Below are 14,907 nucleotides of genomic sequence, written 5' to 3'. Positions count from 1 at the left end.
GGAGGGAGAGATCCTAGACAACGTTACCCCGTCAACACCCAATCAGGAGCCGGCCTGAACCCGCCCCCTCCCCTCACGTTATTGGCCGGGAGGCCCCCGAGTGGGCGTGGCTGGCCGTGGGGTTGGGGAGGGCAGGGGGCGGGGACGAGGAGGAAGGCGCTGGCGGGCAGTGATGGCGGCGGGTGATGGGGACGTGAAGCTAGGCACCCTGGGGAGCGGCAGTGAGAGCAGCAGCGACGGCAGCAGCGAGAGCCCCGGCGGCGCGGGAGCGACAGCAGAAGGAGGCGGCTGGGCGGCCGCAGCGTTGGCGCTTCTGACGGGAGGCGGAGAGATGCTGCTGAACGTGGCGCTGGTGGCGCTAGTGCTGCTGGGGGCCTACCGGCTGTGGGTGCGCTGGGGGCGGCGGGGTCTGGGCGCCGGGTCCGGGGCGGGCGAGGAGAGCCCCGCCGCGTCTCTGCCTCGGATGAAGAAGCGGGACTTCAGCTTGGAGCAGCTGCGCCAGTACGACGGGTCCCGCACCCCGCGCATCCTGCTCGCGGTCAATGGGAAAGTCTTCGACGTGACCAAAGGCAGCAAGTTCTACGGCCCGGGTGAGGAGCAGTTGGGAGGGGTGGAGGAGGAAAGGGACCCCAGGCTGCTCAAGCGCGGCCCCCTTTTGATAGGGAGGCCCCGGGGACCGTGCTTGTTGGCCCACCCTTATCGAAATCTGCCTTGGCTGCCGCACCTGGGGCGGCCCGCCCCCAACACACACCCCCAGCCGCGGGCACCTCCAGCTTTTCACCTGAAGTCGGGGTCCCAATGTCGCCCCAGTTAGCAGCCTTCATCTTTCTTCTTAGTTCCATCCCATTTCTCCTCGCAGCCTTTTTTTGTGCTGAATTTTTCACAATCCTTTTAGTTATCGCCAGTCATGCCTGGCCCTCAAGCTTTCCTGTGCTTTCTGAATCCTGAGATAGGTCGGGGCAGGAGGGAGGGAAGATTTCTCAAGGAGCGACCAAAAGTTTTAGGCTCCGTAATTCACAGCCTTCCTTTCTTTACTCTTTGCCACTGATCTTCCTTTTCCCACTACTCCCCATAAGGCCACGTTGTTACACGTAGTTCCAAGTCCCAGCCCTCTAGTCTGAAGTTTGCGCATATAAGCAACACCTCAGACTTTTTTTTGAACCAGTTTTAGTATAGAGAGTCTTTCCAAGATATACAATGTATGTGGGATGAGAACAGACCAGAATGCAGATCTTAAGAAAGACTGGCTAGGATATTCGTCCTGAGTTTTGTGGGTGGAGCTCATATACCCAGCAGACGTGTCTGTCTGGTTTTTTTCTTTATTTCTTTTTTCTCTCCTTTCTTTTTTTTTTTTTCTTCCTTTCTTTTTTTTGTAGTAGGAAAGCAGGTATTCAAATACTCGTTTATAATGACTTAACTGTGTTTTTCACTGAGAAAAAAACGTTAAAAAGCTATAAATTCATACCTCCATGCACTAGTTCTGTAAGTTAAAGCTTTTTAGAACTTTGCTTTCAGAGAATTGTGTAGGTAGGATAGTTGGTTTACAAACCCTTCTTTTACAATGTAGCTATAGCATACATTTCACATTATGCTAATAAACTTCAGTTCAGACTTATGGATCCTGTTGGTATACCATAAAATTGAGCAACAATGTGCATCCTGGTGTGTGGTGATTTATTCTACGTTTTTAAAACGTGACTGCAATAAGAAATAACATAATTAGAGACTTACACGGACTTTTTCAAAAAGAGTACATCCAACCCAAGAAGTCAAGGAGGTCAGCAAATCTTAAAAACAAATTGGTTTCCTCTTTGATTTAATCTGTTAGTGCATGAGGTTTAGTCACAACTTGCAAATATGTACTTCTGATTCTGGTGCTTGGTGGCTGGAAGATAGTTTAGAAGCACTTTGGTGTATCGTTAATCAGAATAGAGACAAGAAATTGGAGATTTTATGTTTTGAACTATTTCTTTGTTGCTTATATTATTGTATGTCTACATTCTGTCTAAGTCGTAGATAGCTTAAAGTAGTTGCGTCGTTATATGAAAAACAGATGGCTGTCTACTTATATCAGCTGAAATGGTTAATACTTTGTTTACTTAAAAGCGTGTGGGACAAGAGAATGGGGCCAAAGTACAGTATTTAAATACACAGAACAAATTTAATATGGTAAATTTCTTTTTAGTCAGGATTTACACAGAATTTTATATCTAGTTAAAAGTTTTTCCCTATTGATATTAAAAGATGTGTTCAGTGATTAGGAATTGTGTACAGGTTTAGATTTTTAATGTAGAACTTACCCAACTAAAATATCTGCCTTTGACACCCCTAACTAAACTGACAGGGAAGCAAATTTTAGTGCAAAGAAGCATATTTGTCCTCATGCGTTATGCCTTGCCACTTTCTGAAAATATCTAGGCGAGATAGTCATAGACACAGTTTGGCAGTCTCCAAACTGTTCTGCAACAGAAATTAAAAATTAAGATAAGAGCCATAGGTGTAATGTAGATAGCTTTTGTGTGGCTTAAGCAGGGAGGTGGGGATAGGCTCTTCTGATAACAATGAAGTCAGTTTTAAGTTAGCTTCCACCACCAATTCCCAGGTCCCGAGGAACAGCCTAAGAGTGATAGTCAATTACAGTATTCTAGGTATTTATTGATTAATAGCCTAATAGAGATATTTGGAATATTTTATTATTGAAAGGTACCTTAAAGGTTGCTGGGTCATCTTATGGTCTTGATATATGTTAAAGACGTATGTAGCACTTCCAAAAGTCTTAAAGCCAAATTCTGGCTATGAAACAGATATAAGTTCAGTTTTGGTTTTAATTTTATTTTCACCCTCAAATCTGTTAAGCAGTTTTGTAGCAGAATAATTCATTTAGAAGTAATAATCCTTACCCAAGAATCTAGTAGCTTGAAAGAATGAGTTAAGGGAGCCAGAAAACCTAGTTTTTATGCCTAACCAGTGTCTACTCCCATTTTACAATAATAGTTTTAGAATTAAAGATTGTTTTCTGAAGTTTTTAATCTGTTGATACTCTTTTAGTCATTTTTTAAAGTTCAGATTCTTAAAAAATTAAATATTGACAATTTAATTTAGTAGGTAAACATGTGTTGGCAAACAGCATTAACTGCATTTTGTCAATATTAAATTTAGTTAACAGTTCAGGCACTTGGCCAGCATGTGAGGAAAGTGGTCATGTAAGAAACAATAAATGTGGGAGGAGAAAAGAAACCAGATTCGTTAAGCACCTACTACATCAGATCCATTAATTTATCGTCTCCACAGTGCCTCTGTGAGGTTAGTAGGTATTCCAGTCCTTCAGACGGAGAATCGGAGGTTTTGGCATTTTGGGTAAATTGGCTTGGGTCACATAGACATGGCATTCAAGTCCAGATATACTTGACCACAAAGGCTATCAACACTATTTCAAGTAAACTGCTTTTTGGGATAAACTTGTAGAGAATCTTACTGTTGTTTTTTTTATATCCTCTCCTGGTTCCCATAAGGACTTAAAAGCCTCATGGCTTTGTGTTGTGCAGTCCAATACGATAGCCACAAGCCACATGTGGCTTTTTAAATTTAAATTAAATTTAATTACAAATTGAGTTCCTCAGTCACACTAGCCACATTGCAGTTGCTCAGTAGGTACATGTCTATCATATTAGACAGGGCACTCTATACTATATTTCCATCTCTCATAATGTTTTCATTTTACAAATGTGGAAATGAACTCAGAGAGGTTTTGCCCAGAGTCACATATTTAGTTAGTAGCAAAGCTAGAAATCAAACCCAGTGTGACTGGCTTCATAAGCCATCCCTTCCTATTGTATCACAACATAATTTCACGTTTCCAGAGTCAATAGATTAGGAAGATTCAAACAGATAGTACGACTTTAAATAATTTGGTTTAATATTACTGCAGAGGAACTCCAGCAGAAATAGTGTTTTTATGCTATAGGATGGCAAGAAAGTATATAATTTACCTTTACAGTAGTTTAACCAGCATTTCTGAAATTTAGATATAATGCTTCTCCCTTATTCCACATAGAGTATTTTGATATATACCAAAGCTGTTTTCTCCAACTTTTAAATTACACTGGAAAGAAAAAGTCATTTATAAGAAGTACCCCCATGAAATGCCTAATATTTGAGAGGTTGGGGAAAGGAACACATGTGCCTTTCAAGTGTCTTTCCTTTTTTCTTAAACTTTATCTTCAATATGTTCACTTACGTTTTGCAAAATTGCAGTTGAAGCAAGGGTTGCAACATACAGACCAGGCCCAACCTGACCTATATTCCTTCATGGATGTTCTTTTGACATTATCCAGCTCTCATCCCAGCTTCTTGCTTTGAAGCCAGCTGGGTCTGTTGTTAGGGCTTAATAATGCCCATTCACATCCATTACCTACCAGTAATATAAACGATAAGTTTTCTGACAGATTTTGATGGTCTGCTCAAATGTATACTAGTTTTTTCTACAGTACCCACTTGGTTGGCTCCCCTGAGTTCAACATCATTCCATTGTTTTTAGTCTTTGAGGGAACTGGATTTGTGTTAAATACTATAGCAAAGTATAAAAGGATAGCTTAAAGCATATATAAGACCAGAAAATGTCATTCAAGCTAGAAGAGATTTAGTAACATCTGGAGTTAGCCATTCACATTCCTTTAGTAGTTCTTTCAGCAATCTCTGACATAGCCCACTCCTCCCCACACCAGCCCCATTGCCTTGACAGACATAACTAAATCACTGCTATACTCTTACACTCTTAGAACCTGTATCCTGTCTCAAGATCCTTAATAGAGGATTTCAGCCTGAATTTCATTACAGTTTTACTTAAGCAATATGTTGAGAGAAGTGAGAGTTAACTGAGTCTTCAAAACCGATATGCCCCTACCCTCGTGGTGTTTATGGTCTATTGAGGAAGACAGATAAATAATCATTCAAGATGTAATTTTACTCTATAATTAAATATTCTACGAAAGAAATTAATAGGATACATAATAGAGGGTAACAAAGGACTTTATATAGAATGGGTGGTTAAGAATCATATATTTGTCAAGAAAAGGGGGTTGATATTTAAGCAAAAACCTGAAGGACCCAGCCATACAAAGATTGGGTGAGAATGTTTTGAAGCCATCTAGCACTGGATCTACAACTGATCACGTTGTGTTATTTAGCAGAGAAAGAAATGTCCTTATCACCGTTATTGGTTTTCAGATTTGACTTTAGCCCTTATTTGATTAGTATTACCTCAGAGTTCCTATCCTTTTACTTTTCATCCAATCTGCCTTATGTTTTTTTTTTTCCCTTATAGATAACCAATAACTGGATTTTTTTTTTCATTAAATCTATTATCAACACTATGTCTTTTAACAGATTAATCAGTTTGTTTTGTCATTAGTATGTTTAGATTTATTTCTACCATCTTATTTAGTAATTTCTCTTTGTCATACTTTTCTTTGCCTTTTTTCCCCTATCCTTTTCTCTTCCCAGATTGATTTTTTAAAATTCCTTCCATTTTTTCTACCCTACTTTTTGGTAATTTTCTTAAGTTTTTACTATAGATACTATTCTTCTGAACAATATAAGAATTTAGCCAAACATTCTTGTCTGGGTTAGAAGAAAACTATTTCTTTAAGAAAGTTTACTGCCATTTGACAGAACATTTCTTAATACGCAAAACTACCCTGTATACAAATGGATAGAGTCCCCTGGACTTGTGTATAAACAGCCATCTGTTGTGGCCCTGGCTAGAAAGCTTTAACTCTGGTCCCTGCCCCATCCTGTTGTCTGTGTTTTTACTGTTAGACTTTTAGTTCCACTGTGTTTTTTCAAACTCCACCCCCAAATTGGTTAAGTTGCTATTACCTTTTTTTCAATAGTCAGTCCTCATTTAATTTGCCAACATAGTTATCATTTTCTTTATTCACTGCCATTTCTTGCATCTCTTTCTTTTTGGGGGGCTGTTTTCATTTTAGTGAGGTACATCCTATAGTTTTTTCATTTGTAGAAAAACAATTCTGGCTCTGTCTTTCCTTACTCAGGAATAAGAGTATAGTTTTAGGATATAAAATTGTGGACTGTTACTGTACCTAAAATCTTCATTGGTCTTCTACTTCTCTTTGTCTACTTTTAGTTTATTTTTCATTCCTTTAATATATTTTTTCCCTTTGGTTGTACAGCATGTCCTCGAATAACTTTTGTTCAATGTCGTTTCCTTGTAATGTTGATGAGAAAAAAGAAAAATTGATTCCCAGCTGGGGCCACTGTCTGTGTGGAGTTTGCATAGCTGGGTGGATTTTCTCGAGGTATTCATTTTCCTCCCACATTCAGAAGATGGACATGTGAGGTGAATGGCATGTCTGCATTGTCCTGGTCTGAGTGAGTGTGGTGTGAATGGCCCCATGATGGAATGGAGTCCTGTCCAGGGTGGGTCCCCACCTTGCACCCTGAGCTGCTGAGATAAGTTGGTCACCTCAGACCCTGAACTGGAATTTTCTTGTTTTTATTCATCTTTCTTAAATGTATTTATAGCTTACATTTATTTCAATATTTAATATTAGAAATAGTTTGGGTCTTTCTTTTTAAGTTTGATATTTTGTGACCAGAAATCACCAGAGGAACTTTACTCTTATTTATACGTATTAGCTTATGGTAAAATCGGTTTTGTTATATATCATTTCACTCAAAGTTGCAGTTTCCAAGAACCTATCAAAGACATTAAACGAGAACTTGATGTAGTTGAGACTTTTTTCCCTTTTGTCTTTGGAGTTTTTTACTAGGATTTGTCCAGGAAAGGTTTTGATTTTTTTTTTTTTTCTGATATGCACTAGACTCTACTAAAAACTGATGATGTGTGTCATTCATTTATTTTAGAAAATTATATCCAGTTATTGCCTCCCCCATTCTCTCTATTCCTTCCTCTGGAACTCTTTGATACATATTAGCTTTTCATTCTGTCCTTCATGTCTCTTAATCTTTCCTTATGTTCTATCTCTTAATTTCTTAATAATTTTAAGCTAACACACTATGGTTCCTTTATTTATTTCTATTTTCTTGTTCTTGGGAAGCCAGTTCTCTTATGTTATATGTGATCACTCCTCCATGGCAGTTTGTTTCTTCAAGTAGTTTCTAATTATCATTGCAAACTTAACCTTCAGCAATTACTCTGTTTCTTGGGATATCTTCTGTGATATTCCATGAGTCAGCCTATGTTATGGAAGAGGGATTTTAGGGGTACATTTCAAAATAAGGCCTACTGGGAAACAAAACACTATTTTGTGTTAGGTAATGCATGCTTAAGATAGAATATTTAAAAGGATAATACAGTGAAAAATAAGTCTTCTCAAAACCAAGCCATCATATTCCCCTCCCTAGACATGTCTTAAGTATTGTTCCAGAGCTTTCTCTGCAAGTGCAAGCATGTGGATATGTACTTTTCTTCCCCACACTGATTGTAGCACACTACACAAATCTTTAACTGTTCTTTAATATCTAGAGAGCCTTTCATATCAAGATAAAGAGAGCTCTCTTATTCTTTTTAATATATATATAATATTCTATTGTATAAATATAACTTAACAGTCTAGTATTAATGAGCATTTAAATTGTTTCCAGTCTCCTGTTTTGCATGGTACTACTATAAATTTCCATGTACATGTCATTTTTCTCATGTGAGTAAAATTATAATTATAAATTCCTGGAAGTAAAATTACTAAGTTTTAGGGTATGGGAATTTTTAATTTGGGTACTTATTTCTAAATTGCTCCTCAGAGATGTTGGACCTATTTACAGTTCCATGAAAATGCCTGTTTTTCATCCCCTTGCCAAAAATGTGATATTAAACTTTTTGGTCTTTGTCAGTCTGAGAATTTAAAATGGTATCTCAATATCGTTTTAATTTACATTTCGCTTTCTCTTAGTGAGGTTGGAGATCTTCAAGAATTTGAGTCGTTTATGTTTTCTTTCCTGCAAATTATCTGTTCATATATTCTTTGCCAGTTTTTCAGTCGTGATATCGGTCTTTTCTTACAGATTTTAGGTGTTCTTTAAAAAAGTAAATCAGCCTTTACTGCAAATATTTTTCCTGATCCATTTTTTTACTTTATGGTATTTTATAAACCACATAGGAATTTTTGGTTTTATGTATTCAAATTTATCTTTTTGTGGCTACTGAGTTTTGTATTATACTCTTAAGACTTTTTGCACTTAAAGATTCTTTTTAATAATCTGTTGTCTCTTTAATACTTTTATAGTTTCGGGTTTTTTTATGTTACATTTGGAATTTAGTTTGTGTGAAATAAGGATCCAGTTTGTTGATTTTTTTTACAGAAGGCTATTCAGTTGTCCCAAAAAAGAATCATTCTTTTTTTCTCTAACACTTGCAGTACTACCTTTACTGTTTACTAAATTCCAATAGATAATATTTAAGTCCATGCTATTTTTTTTTTTTACCTTCGAATTCTCATTCTACATGGGCTCTGTAAATTGTATAGTTACCAGTAACATCTAGGTTTGTTATGTAGTGGAATGGAGAAGTATTGCTGACTTCTCAGTATGCAGAGAAATGTACTCTAATTAGACCTCAAATCCTTTCTCTGAGCAACCTATCCAATCCTATCTCTAGTTCTTAATGGTATGTTTTTTATAGTCTTACAGGAAAAAATAAAGAAAACTCACCTAATATACCTTTACAGAAGTTAAATGCTTCCTGAGGGAAATTTTAAACTACTTGTGCAAAAGACAATATAGTTTAGATGATGAGGAAATATGTTAATCACTTAATCATTCTTTTCTGTTCAAGAATTAAACATTTTGTCTAGAGTTAGAGTTAGGCTCGGATTATTAACTGTTGACTCACATTTACTCTTACTAAGTCAACCATCTAGAACCAAAAAAATAACATGTTTTATGAAGTTTTGGTTTTACATTCATTCAGTGTTGAGGGCACCTTAGGCAAGTTGGTGGAGAATTTTACTAGAAAATTTACTGGTATATATCAATATACTCAAAGATGGAGGGTTTTATGATAGTTATTTTTACACTGGTCATCTTCTCTCATTTTTACCATTTAGATGTATTTTATGATTTTTATTCTGAAGTACCCTGAAGTAGATTGACTTGTAGGCCAGGGAGGGGAATAAATGTTATAATAAAATGCTAATAAAAGGTATTGGTGTCTACATCTTTTTTGTTAAATCGTTTCCAATTTGATTTAACAGGTATTCTAAAATACCCATTAACATGAAGTTTTGTAATTAGTGAAATGCTCTACTTTTCAGGGTTGTCATTCCATCTTTGAGTTTGTGGGTCCTCTGTGTGTTTTCTCAAGGTGCATTACTGTGTTTGAGTAGTTAGAAGTGGAAGCAGCATTTACCAATTGTCAGTAATTTTAGGCAAGTCACTGAATACATATATACACACTCTTCTGAATTGCTTTTTTCAGTCAATATATCATAGACTTCTATATCCGTCCACCTAAAGTTGTCTTATTTGTTTTGATAGCTGTGTACCGTAAATTAATGTACTATAATTTAACCAATTTCATGATGTAGGAAATAAGGTTGTTTTATTATGTGCTTTAAAGAACTGAAATGTCTTTTTAAATCTATATTTAGGAGATTTTGCTTACCATAAGTGAATTTGTTTAAAGTAAAGGCTCAACCTCTAGAGTTTCTCTTTATCTGTAACTGCAGCTAATTCATTTGGAAGAAATTTCTTATGTTCCTACCTCATGCCAGGTACTGTGTTAGGCATTGAAGACGCAGAGATGAGTAAGACAGTTGCTGCTCTCGAGGACATACTGGGAAGGGCTCGTTTCTGTCGGCATACAAATCATGCCATTCCTCCCTAGAGAGTGGTTTCTAATTCCTTGGACAAAATCATAATTTTGTGTCAGTCAGAAGAACTGTTCTTTATAGCCACTTCTCCTGTTTCCCCAAAGCCAAAACAAATGAAACTTTTATTTTCTTCAGTATCTTTTCATAGCTTATATAGATAAGTGTGAGTATACTGTAATCGGGTGATACTTATTTTAAAAATGGGTCACATTTCTGACCAAATCATTTATTAGGGAAAGATCCATTGAACATCCACATGTGCTGGGCACTGAAGTAGTCATTGGGGGTACAAAGATGACTCAGTCTCTGTTCTCATAGAGTTACAGCCTGTATTCAGTAGGAGAAAGAAACATGTCTTAGATCCACAGTTCACTTAATTCTTTACATAGTACATATCCTGTAGATGTCCATCAGTTATTCTTAGATGCCACACTTAACAGTTACCAGCAAAGCATCATTTTCCCTCAAGTAAACTATTTTCCAAACCTAACTGCTAAAGTGTCCTATTCTCCCTAATACCTCAGAATCTTCATCTTTGAATAAAAATTCTGGGCCATCTGAAATATTTGAAATTTAAGGTTTAAATTTCCAGTGAAAAGCTTTACTTTGGTCAAAAGGCATATTTCCAAGAAATTTCTTCTCCCATCAGGTATCTGTGCATGTTTGAAATTTTAGCTGTGTACCACATATAAGTAATTGTGAAGTTTCTTTTATTAAACTTTTTCATTTGAGTCATTCGAAAATATTTTTAGGTAATCCAAATAACTTCTTTTTTTTTCCACCAGCGGGTCCATATGGAATATTTGCTGGTAGGGATGCCTCCAGAGGACTGGCGACATTTTGCCTAGATAAAGATGCACTTAAAGATGAGTATGATGACCTCTCAGATTTGAATGCCGTACAAATGGAGAGTGTTCGAGAATGGGAAATGCAGTTTAAAGGTACCTTCATTTTGTTGGCTTCTTTGGAAATATTAAATTTATGGCTTAAGAAGGTGTATACTATTTCACATTCTTTAAGAGCCTAAGGATGTATGTTTTCATCACCATTATTATTTCATGATAAACAGCTAAAAAGCAATATGATTGCTACATGTGATTTATAAAATCCATATTTAAAAATTGACTTGTTCCAAATATAAATCTAACAAAAATTGTGACATCTTTAGTCATATATGGCTTGTCTATTAAGGTATCGTTTTTTAAAAAGTACAGGCTTATATTTAAAATTGAACTAATTACCCATATTGATAGTATAATTATAATTTATTCTAAATGATTTTATTGATCTTACCCTCGGACTATAAAGAAAAAAATGCCAATTCCCTTTATTTTACCTTCGTGACATCAATTATTACCATCTGTGTGACATTCCAGATGTATGTGGTATGGATCCCTTAGAACAGTTTTATTAAGCTAGGTTCAAATTCCTGACCAAGAAATGACTAAACATATATCAACTTGGACATTACATTATACACCTGGCAATATAAAAACAAGCAATGTAACAAATCTAAGAAGAGCATTTGATAGAACAACAATAGTGTATGACGGGCCACAAACTGAGACCTCAAAGACAACAGGATAATAAGTAACAATGAATTTTCATCTCTTCCGTTTATTTTCTTGGAGACTACTAGCATATGTCACATTTTCTCCCCAGGAATATTTCCTAGCTGGATCTACTTACCATGTAATTTTTAATTGTTTTCTCTAACCTAAGCTATTTTATTTCATCTCAGTTCTACATAAAAGAGAACTATTCTAAGACTCACAGCGTTCATTAGTTCATTAGTTAGAGCAGTTTCAAACTACATGTCCCCAGACCTAACCCAAGATCCTGGGATTGGTAGTTCCAAGAGAGGTTCTGAACATGCACATTTTTTTAAAAAAATAGATCTCTAAGTGATTATGATGCAGTATCCTTAAGAACTGGTAGTACTTTCCTACAAAGTATAATTCCCAAGCTTTATGTTTCTAATCCTGTTTTCGTTTGTTCAGGCCTTTCATGAGTACAGAGAAAGACCAGCCACGGTGGGCAGTAGGAAAAAATTAGCTTATTCTATATGATTGTAGATGAGGCAAACACCTTTCCTGCTGTATAATGGAATAGTGAGACAAATTTGATCGCTACTGATTTTCTTTTGATGTATCTTTCAGAAAAGTATGATTATGTAGGCAGACTGCTAAAACCAGGGGAAGAACCATCAGAATATACAGATGAAGAAGATACCAAGGACCATAATAAACAGGATTGAACTTTGTAAACAACCAAAGTCAGGGGCCTTCAGAACTGCAATTCTTACTCCCTTTCACAGAATGTCCAGCGTCTTTGGGTTTGGTTCACCTGCTGCAAAAAACATTCAACAGATTGTGTACAAGCTAAATGAGTCTCACTATGAAGATTTGAATACTAGACATTATTTATGCTGCCAGACTCATTTGTTGCGGTTGTCTATAATGTCTGGTTGGGGCTTCATCTTGCTGAAAAGGAGACAGGGATTTTTTTAAGAAGCAAGAAAGTTACAGGGTTACTTTTTCCTTTTTTAATTTTTCTTTAAATCAGAGACAACCAGATATGTATTTGCTACTTAAGTGTACAAAATTCAAAAACAGGGGTTCTTATTTTATGTGCTGTGCTTTTGTTTTTAGCATTGATGGAGGAGACCTGGACAGGAGAGGTGATGGGTGCACATCAGTTTGAGTAGTTTAGGCTACTGAACCATTAAAATGTGAATTCACCAACTTTTCTTTTTGGGTTTTGTCAGAGAAAAGGGAAAAAAACCTTTATTTCTAAGAAATTTTTGGAAATTAGGAGACAGGATTTCAAGTGGGTTTAAGTTAGAGCTAAATCCCCAACAGTAAGATCATTTGAAACAAGTTTTCATTCCTTCCTTTCCCCTAGGTCAAATCAATATTTCTTGTGCCTTATTTCACTTACATAGACTTGAATTGTTTTTAGGGACAGCCCCCCTATGTGAATTCAGAAGTCACTACAAGCAGCATTAAGACTGAAGTTGGAATGTTCTGTTGACTGCAAAACCTTGATGTCATTCTGTGTATATAGAATGTAAAAGGAATATTCAGTGTTACTGCCATATATGTTAATATTCACAAACTTAATTAGCATTGTAATGGCCAAATGCATTCTCCCATGCTTTTTTCTTTTCAAAAAAATTGAAAGGTCAACTCTGTCCCTCAACAGCTGCCTAATTTGGGGAGTCTGACCCTCACAGCTCACTGGTGTGGGTGCATGGGATCGTGGTGTGGATGTCGTATGGGTGCGTCTGAATGTGTGAGAGCGCCTTGGAAGAGACTCTGCAGATACTGTAAATAACCAGTACCGTTTTAATAAAGCATGTACAATAAACCAAAATAAGCTCGAGTTGGACTTTATATACAAACTGTAAGCCAGTGCATTCTGATGATGGTAGTCAAGATTATGCATTTGATTCAAGATAAGGAAAAGTCTTGGAAATGAAAAAGCGGGCACTGGTTAACCAAGTTGTACACATTGTACCATGTTCACTGTAACTTTAGGAAGAAATTCCACTTAGTGGAACATTCTCAAGAGATCTGAGATTATTCAGGTAAGAATTGATATATAAAAATGTACATATTTTTACTTTATATTTTGATGCCAACTGATTATAGTAGAAGTAACAGCACTCCAGGTGGTAGTTATTGGACACAAAACAGTAAAGGATATTCTACCGATAGGTATTAAATTCTTCTATCGTTGTTGGTTTGGAAAAGCCCTGTCAGTTATTTGATTTCTTCATGACTATTTGATTCTTGGTTGGGGTAAGTTATACCAAAAAAAGACATTTTATTTAACAAGTCGCCAGTTAAAGAAAAGTTTTATCCTGCTTCATGAGTATGATGGTATGTAGAAGCCATCAAAGAAAGGGGAACATTTAACTGCAACAATAAACTACAGTATGTAAAACACAGCAGGTCCTCAAATAACATTGTCTCTTTCGATGCCATAGGAACTTAACCTCTTCTTTATATCAGGCTGTGGTAAAATTGGTTTCCTTATATGTTGTTTCACTTAAAGTTGGAGAACCTGTTGATGTTGAGGACTTACTGTACTACATTCTATTATATTCAGTATTGGAATGTTTTGTAGAAAATGATGAACTTCAGCCAAATCTTAGCTGAACACTGGTTGTAAAGACTGAAGAGTGTTGTTAGTAAATGCTTTGTGTGTTTTTATGTAAAATATTTTCTAAAATTTGTTAAAGTACATGTCCTCTGTATTAAACTGATACATCTATGGATCATTCGAGCCTAAAATTCAGAAATCTGCACTTGTGAATAGAGAAACCCTAAATATTCATGCAGTAAAAATTATGCAGTATGTTAAGAAAAATGAGTAATTTTGTGTTTTGAACTTGAAATAAACCGTGTTCTAATAGACAATTCCTCAATTTCAATTGAGTGTTTCTCATTCTCAGGCAGTTTGCTGGGCAGATCTTGAGTAAGGGGACCGGAGCTGTAGAGGTATTGTTGCTGTTTTCCCTCTTGGCCAGTATTTCCCTAATTTGCCTGATTATTGGAACCACTTGAGGTGCTAAAAATACAAATTCTTGGCCCCTAATCCAAACCTACCACCCACTGAGCTAGAATCAAAAGAGAATGGGGTCTCAGACTCTTTCTTTGTAAGAAGTGCTTTGGGTAATTCTTATGATCAGGCATGTTCGAGAAACACCACACTAATAATTTCAAGTTAATATTGTCCAACTTTGTCATCCACTTGAAAGAAATGGAAATGGAGTTTACTCTTGAGTAATTTTGATTTGATTCTCTATTTCACTTTGTATCATTCCCTAAACTTCCTTAGAGTTTCTGAGTTTAAAATCAAGAGTTTCACATAAAAATCAAATATGTGGTTATTAAAAATAAATTTTTATTCAGATTTTTATATTTGGATAGCATCTCCAAGTTGTCATATGTTTCCCAAATAAAATCTATACTATGTATTAGCCAGTTTCTCTCTACTGGGAAATTGAACCCATTCAGATACAAATCAAGTTTTTAAAACCTTGACTGTGGTG

General features: G+C 36.3%; 1 protein-coding gene across 1 annotated transcript; it reads left to right on the top strand.

The window, feature by feature from the left end:
* Positions 1–123: 123 nt before the first annotated feature.
* On the top strand, positions 124–14,280 carry PGRMC2 (progesterone receptor membrane component 2). Its single transcript, XM_039879640.1, has 3 exons — positions 124–590; positions 10,634–10,789; positions 12,008–14,280. Exons 1-3 carry the CDS (start codon positions 173–175, stop codon positions 12,103–12,105), a joined length of 672 nt encoding a protein of 223 aa, XP_039735574.1. The 5' UTR covers positions 124–172; the 3' UTR covers positions 12,106–14,280.
* Positions 14,281–14,907: the final 627 nt, after the last annotated feature.

Source organism: Pteropus medius, unplaced genomic scaffold (genome assembly GCF_902729225.1).
Source record: "Pteropus medius unplaced genomic scaffold, Ma_sr-lr_union100, whole genome shotgun sequence".
Lineage (NCBI taxonomy): Eukaryota > Metazoa > Chordata > Mammalia > Chiroptera > Pteropodidae > Pteropus > Pteropus medius.
The sequence above is the reverse complement of the archived record's forward strand: the minus strand, read 5'-3'. Positions and strand labels throughout refer to the sequence as shown.

Excerpts from the sequence above, each read along its gene's own strand:
- PGRMC2 (XM_039879640.1), top strand. The coding sequence starts at position 173 with ATGGCGGCGGGTGATGGGGACGTGAAGCTAGGCACCCTGGGGAGCGGC. Across the intron at positions 591-10,633 it reads CAGCAAGTTCTACGGCCCGG|CGGGTCCATATGGAATATTT; the intron begins GTGAGGAGCAGT and ends TTTTTCCACCAG. Across the intron at positions 10,790-12,007 it reads ATGGGAAATGCAGTTTAAAG|AAAAGTATGATTATGTAGGC; the intron begins GTACCTTCATTT and ends TGTATCTTTCAG.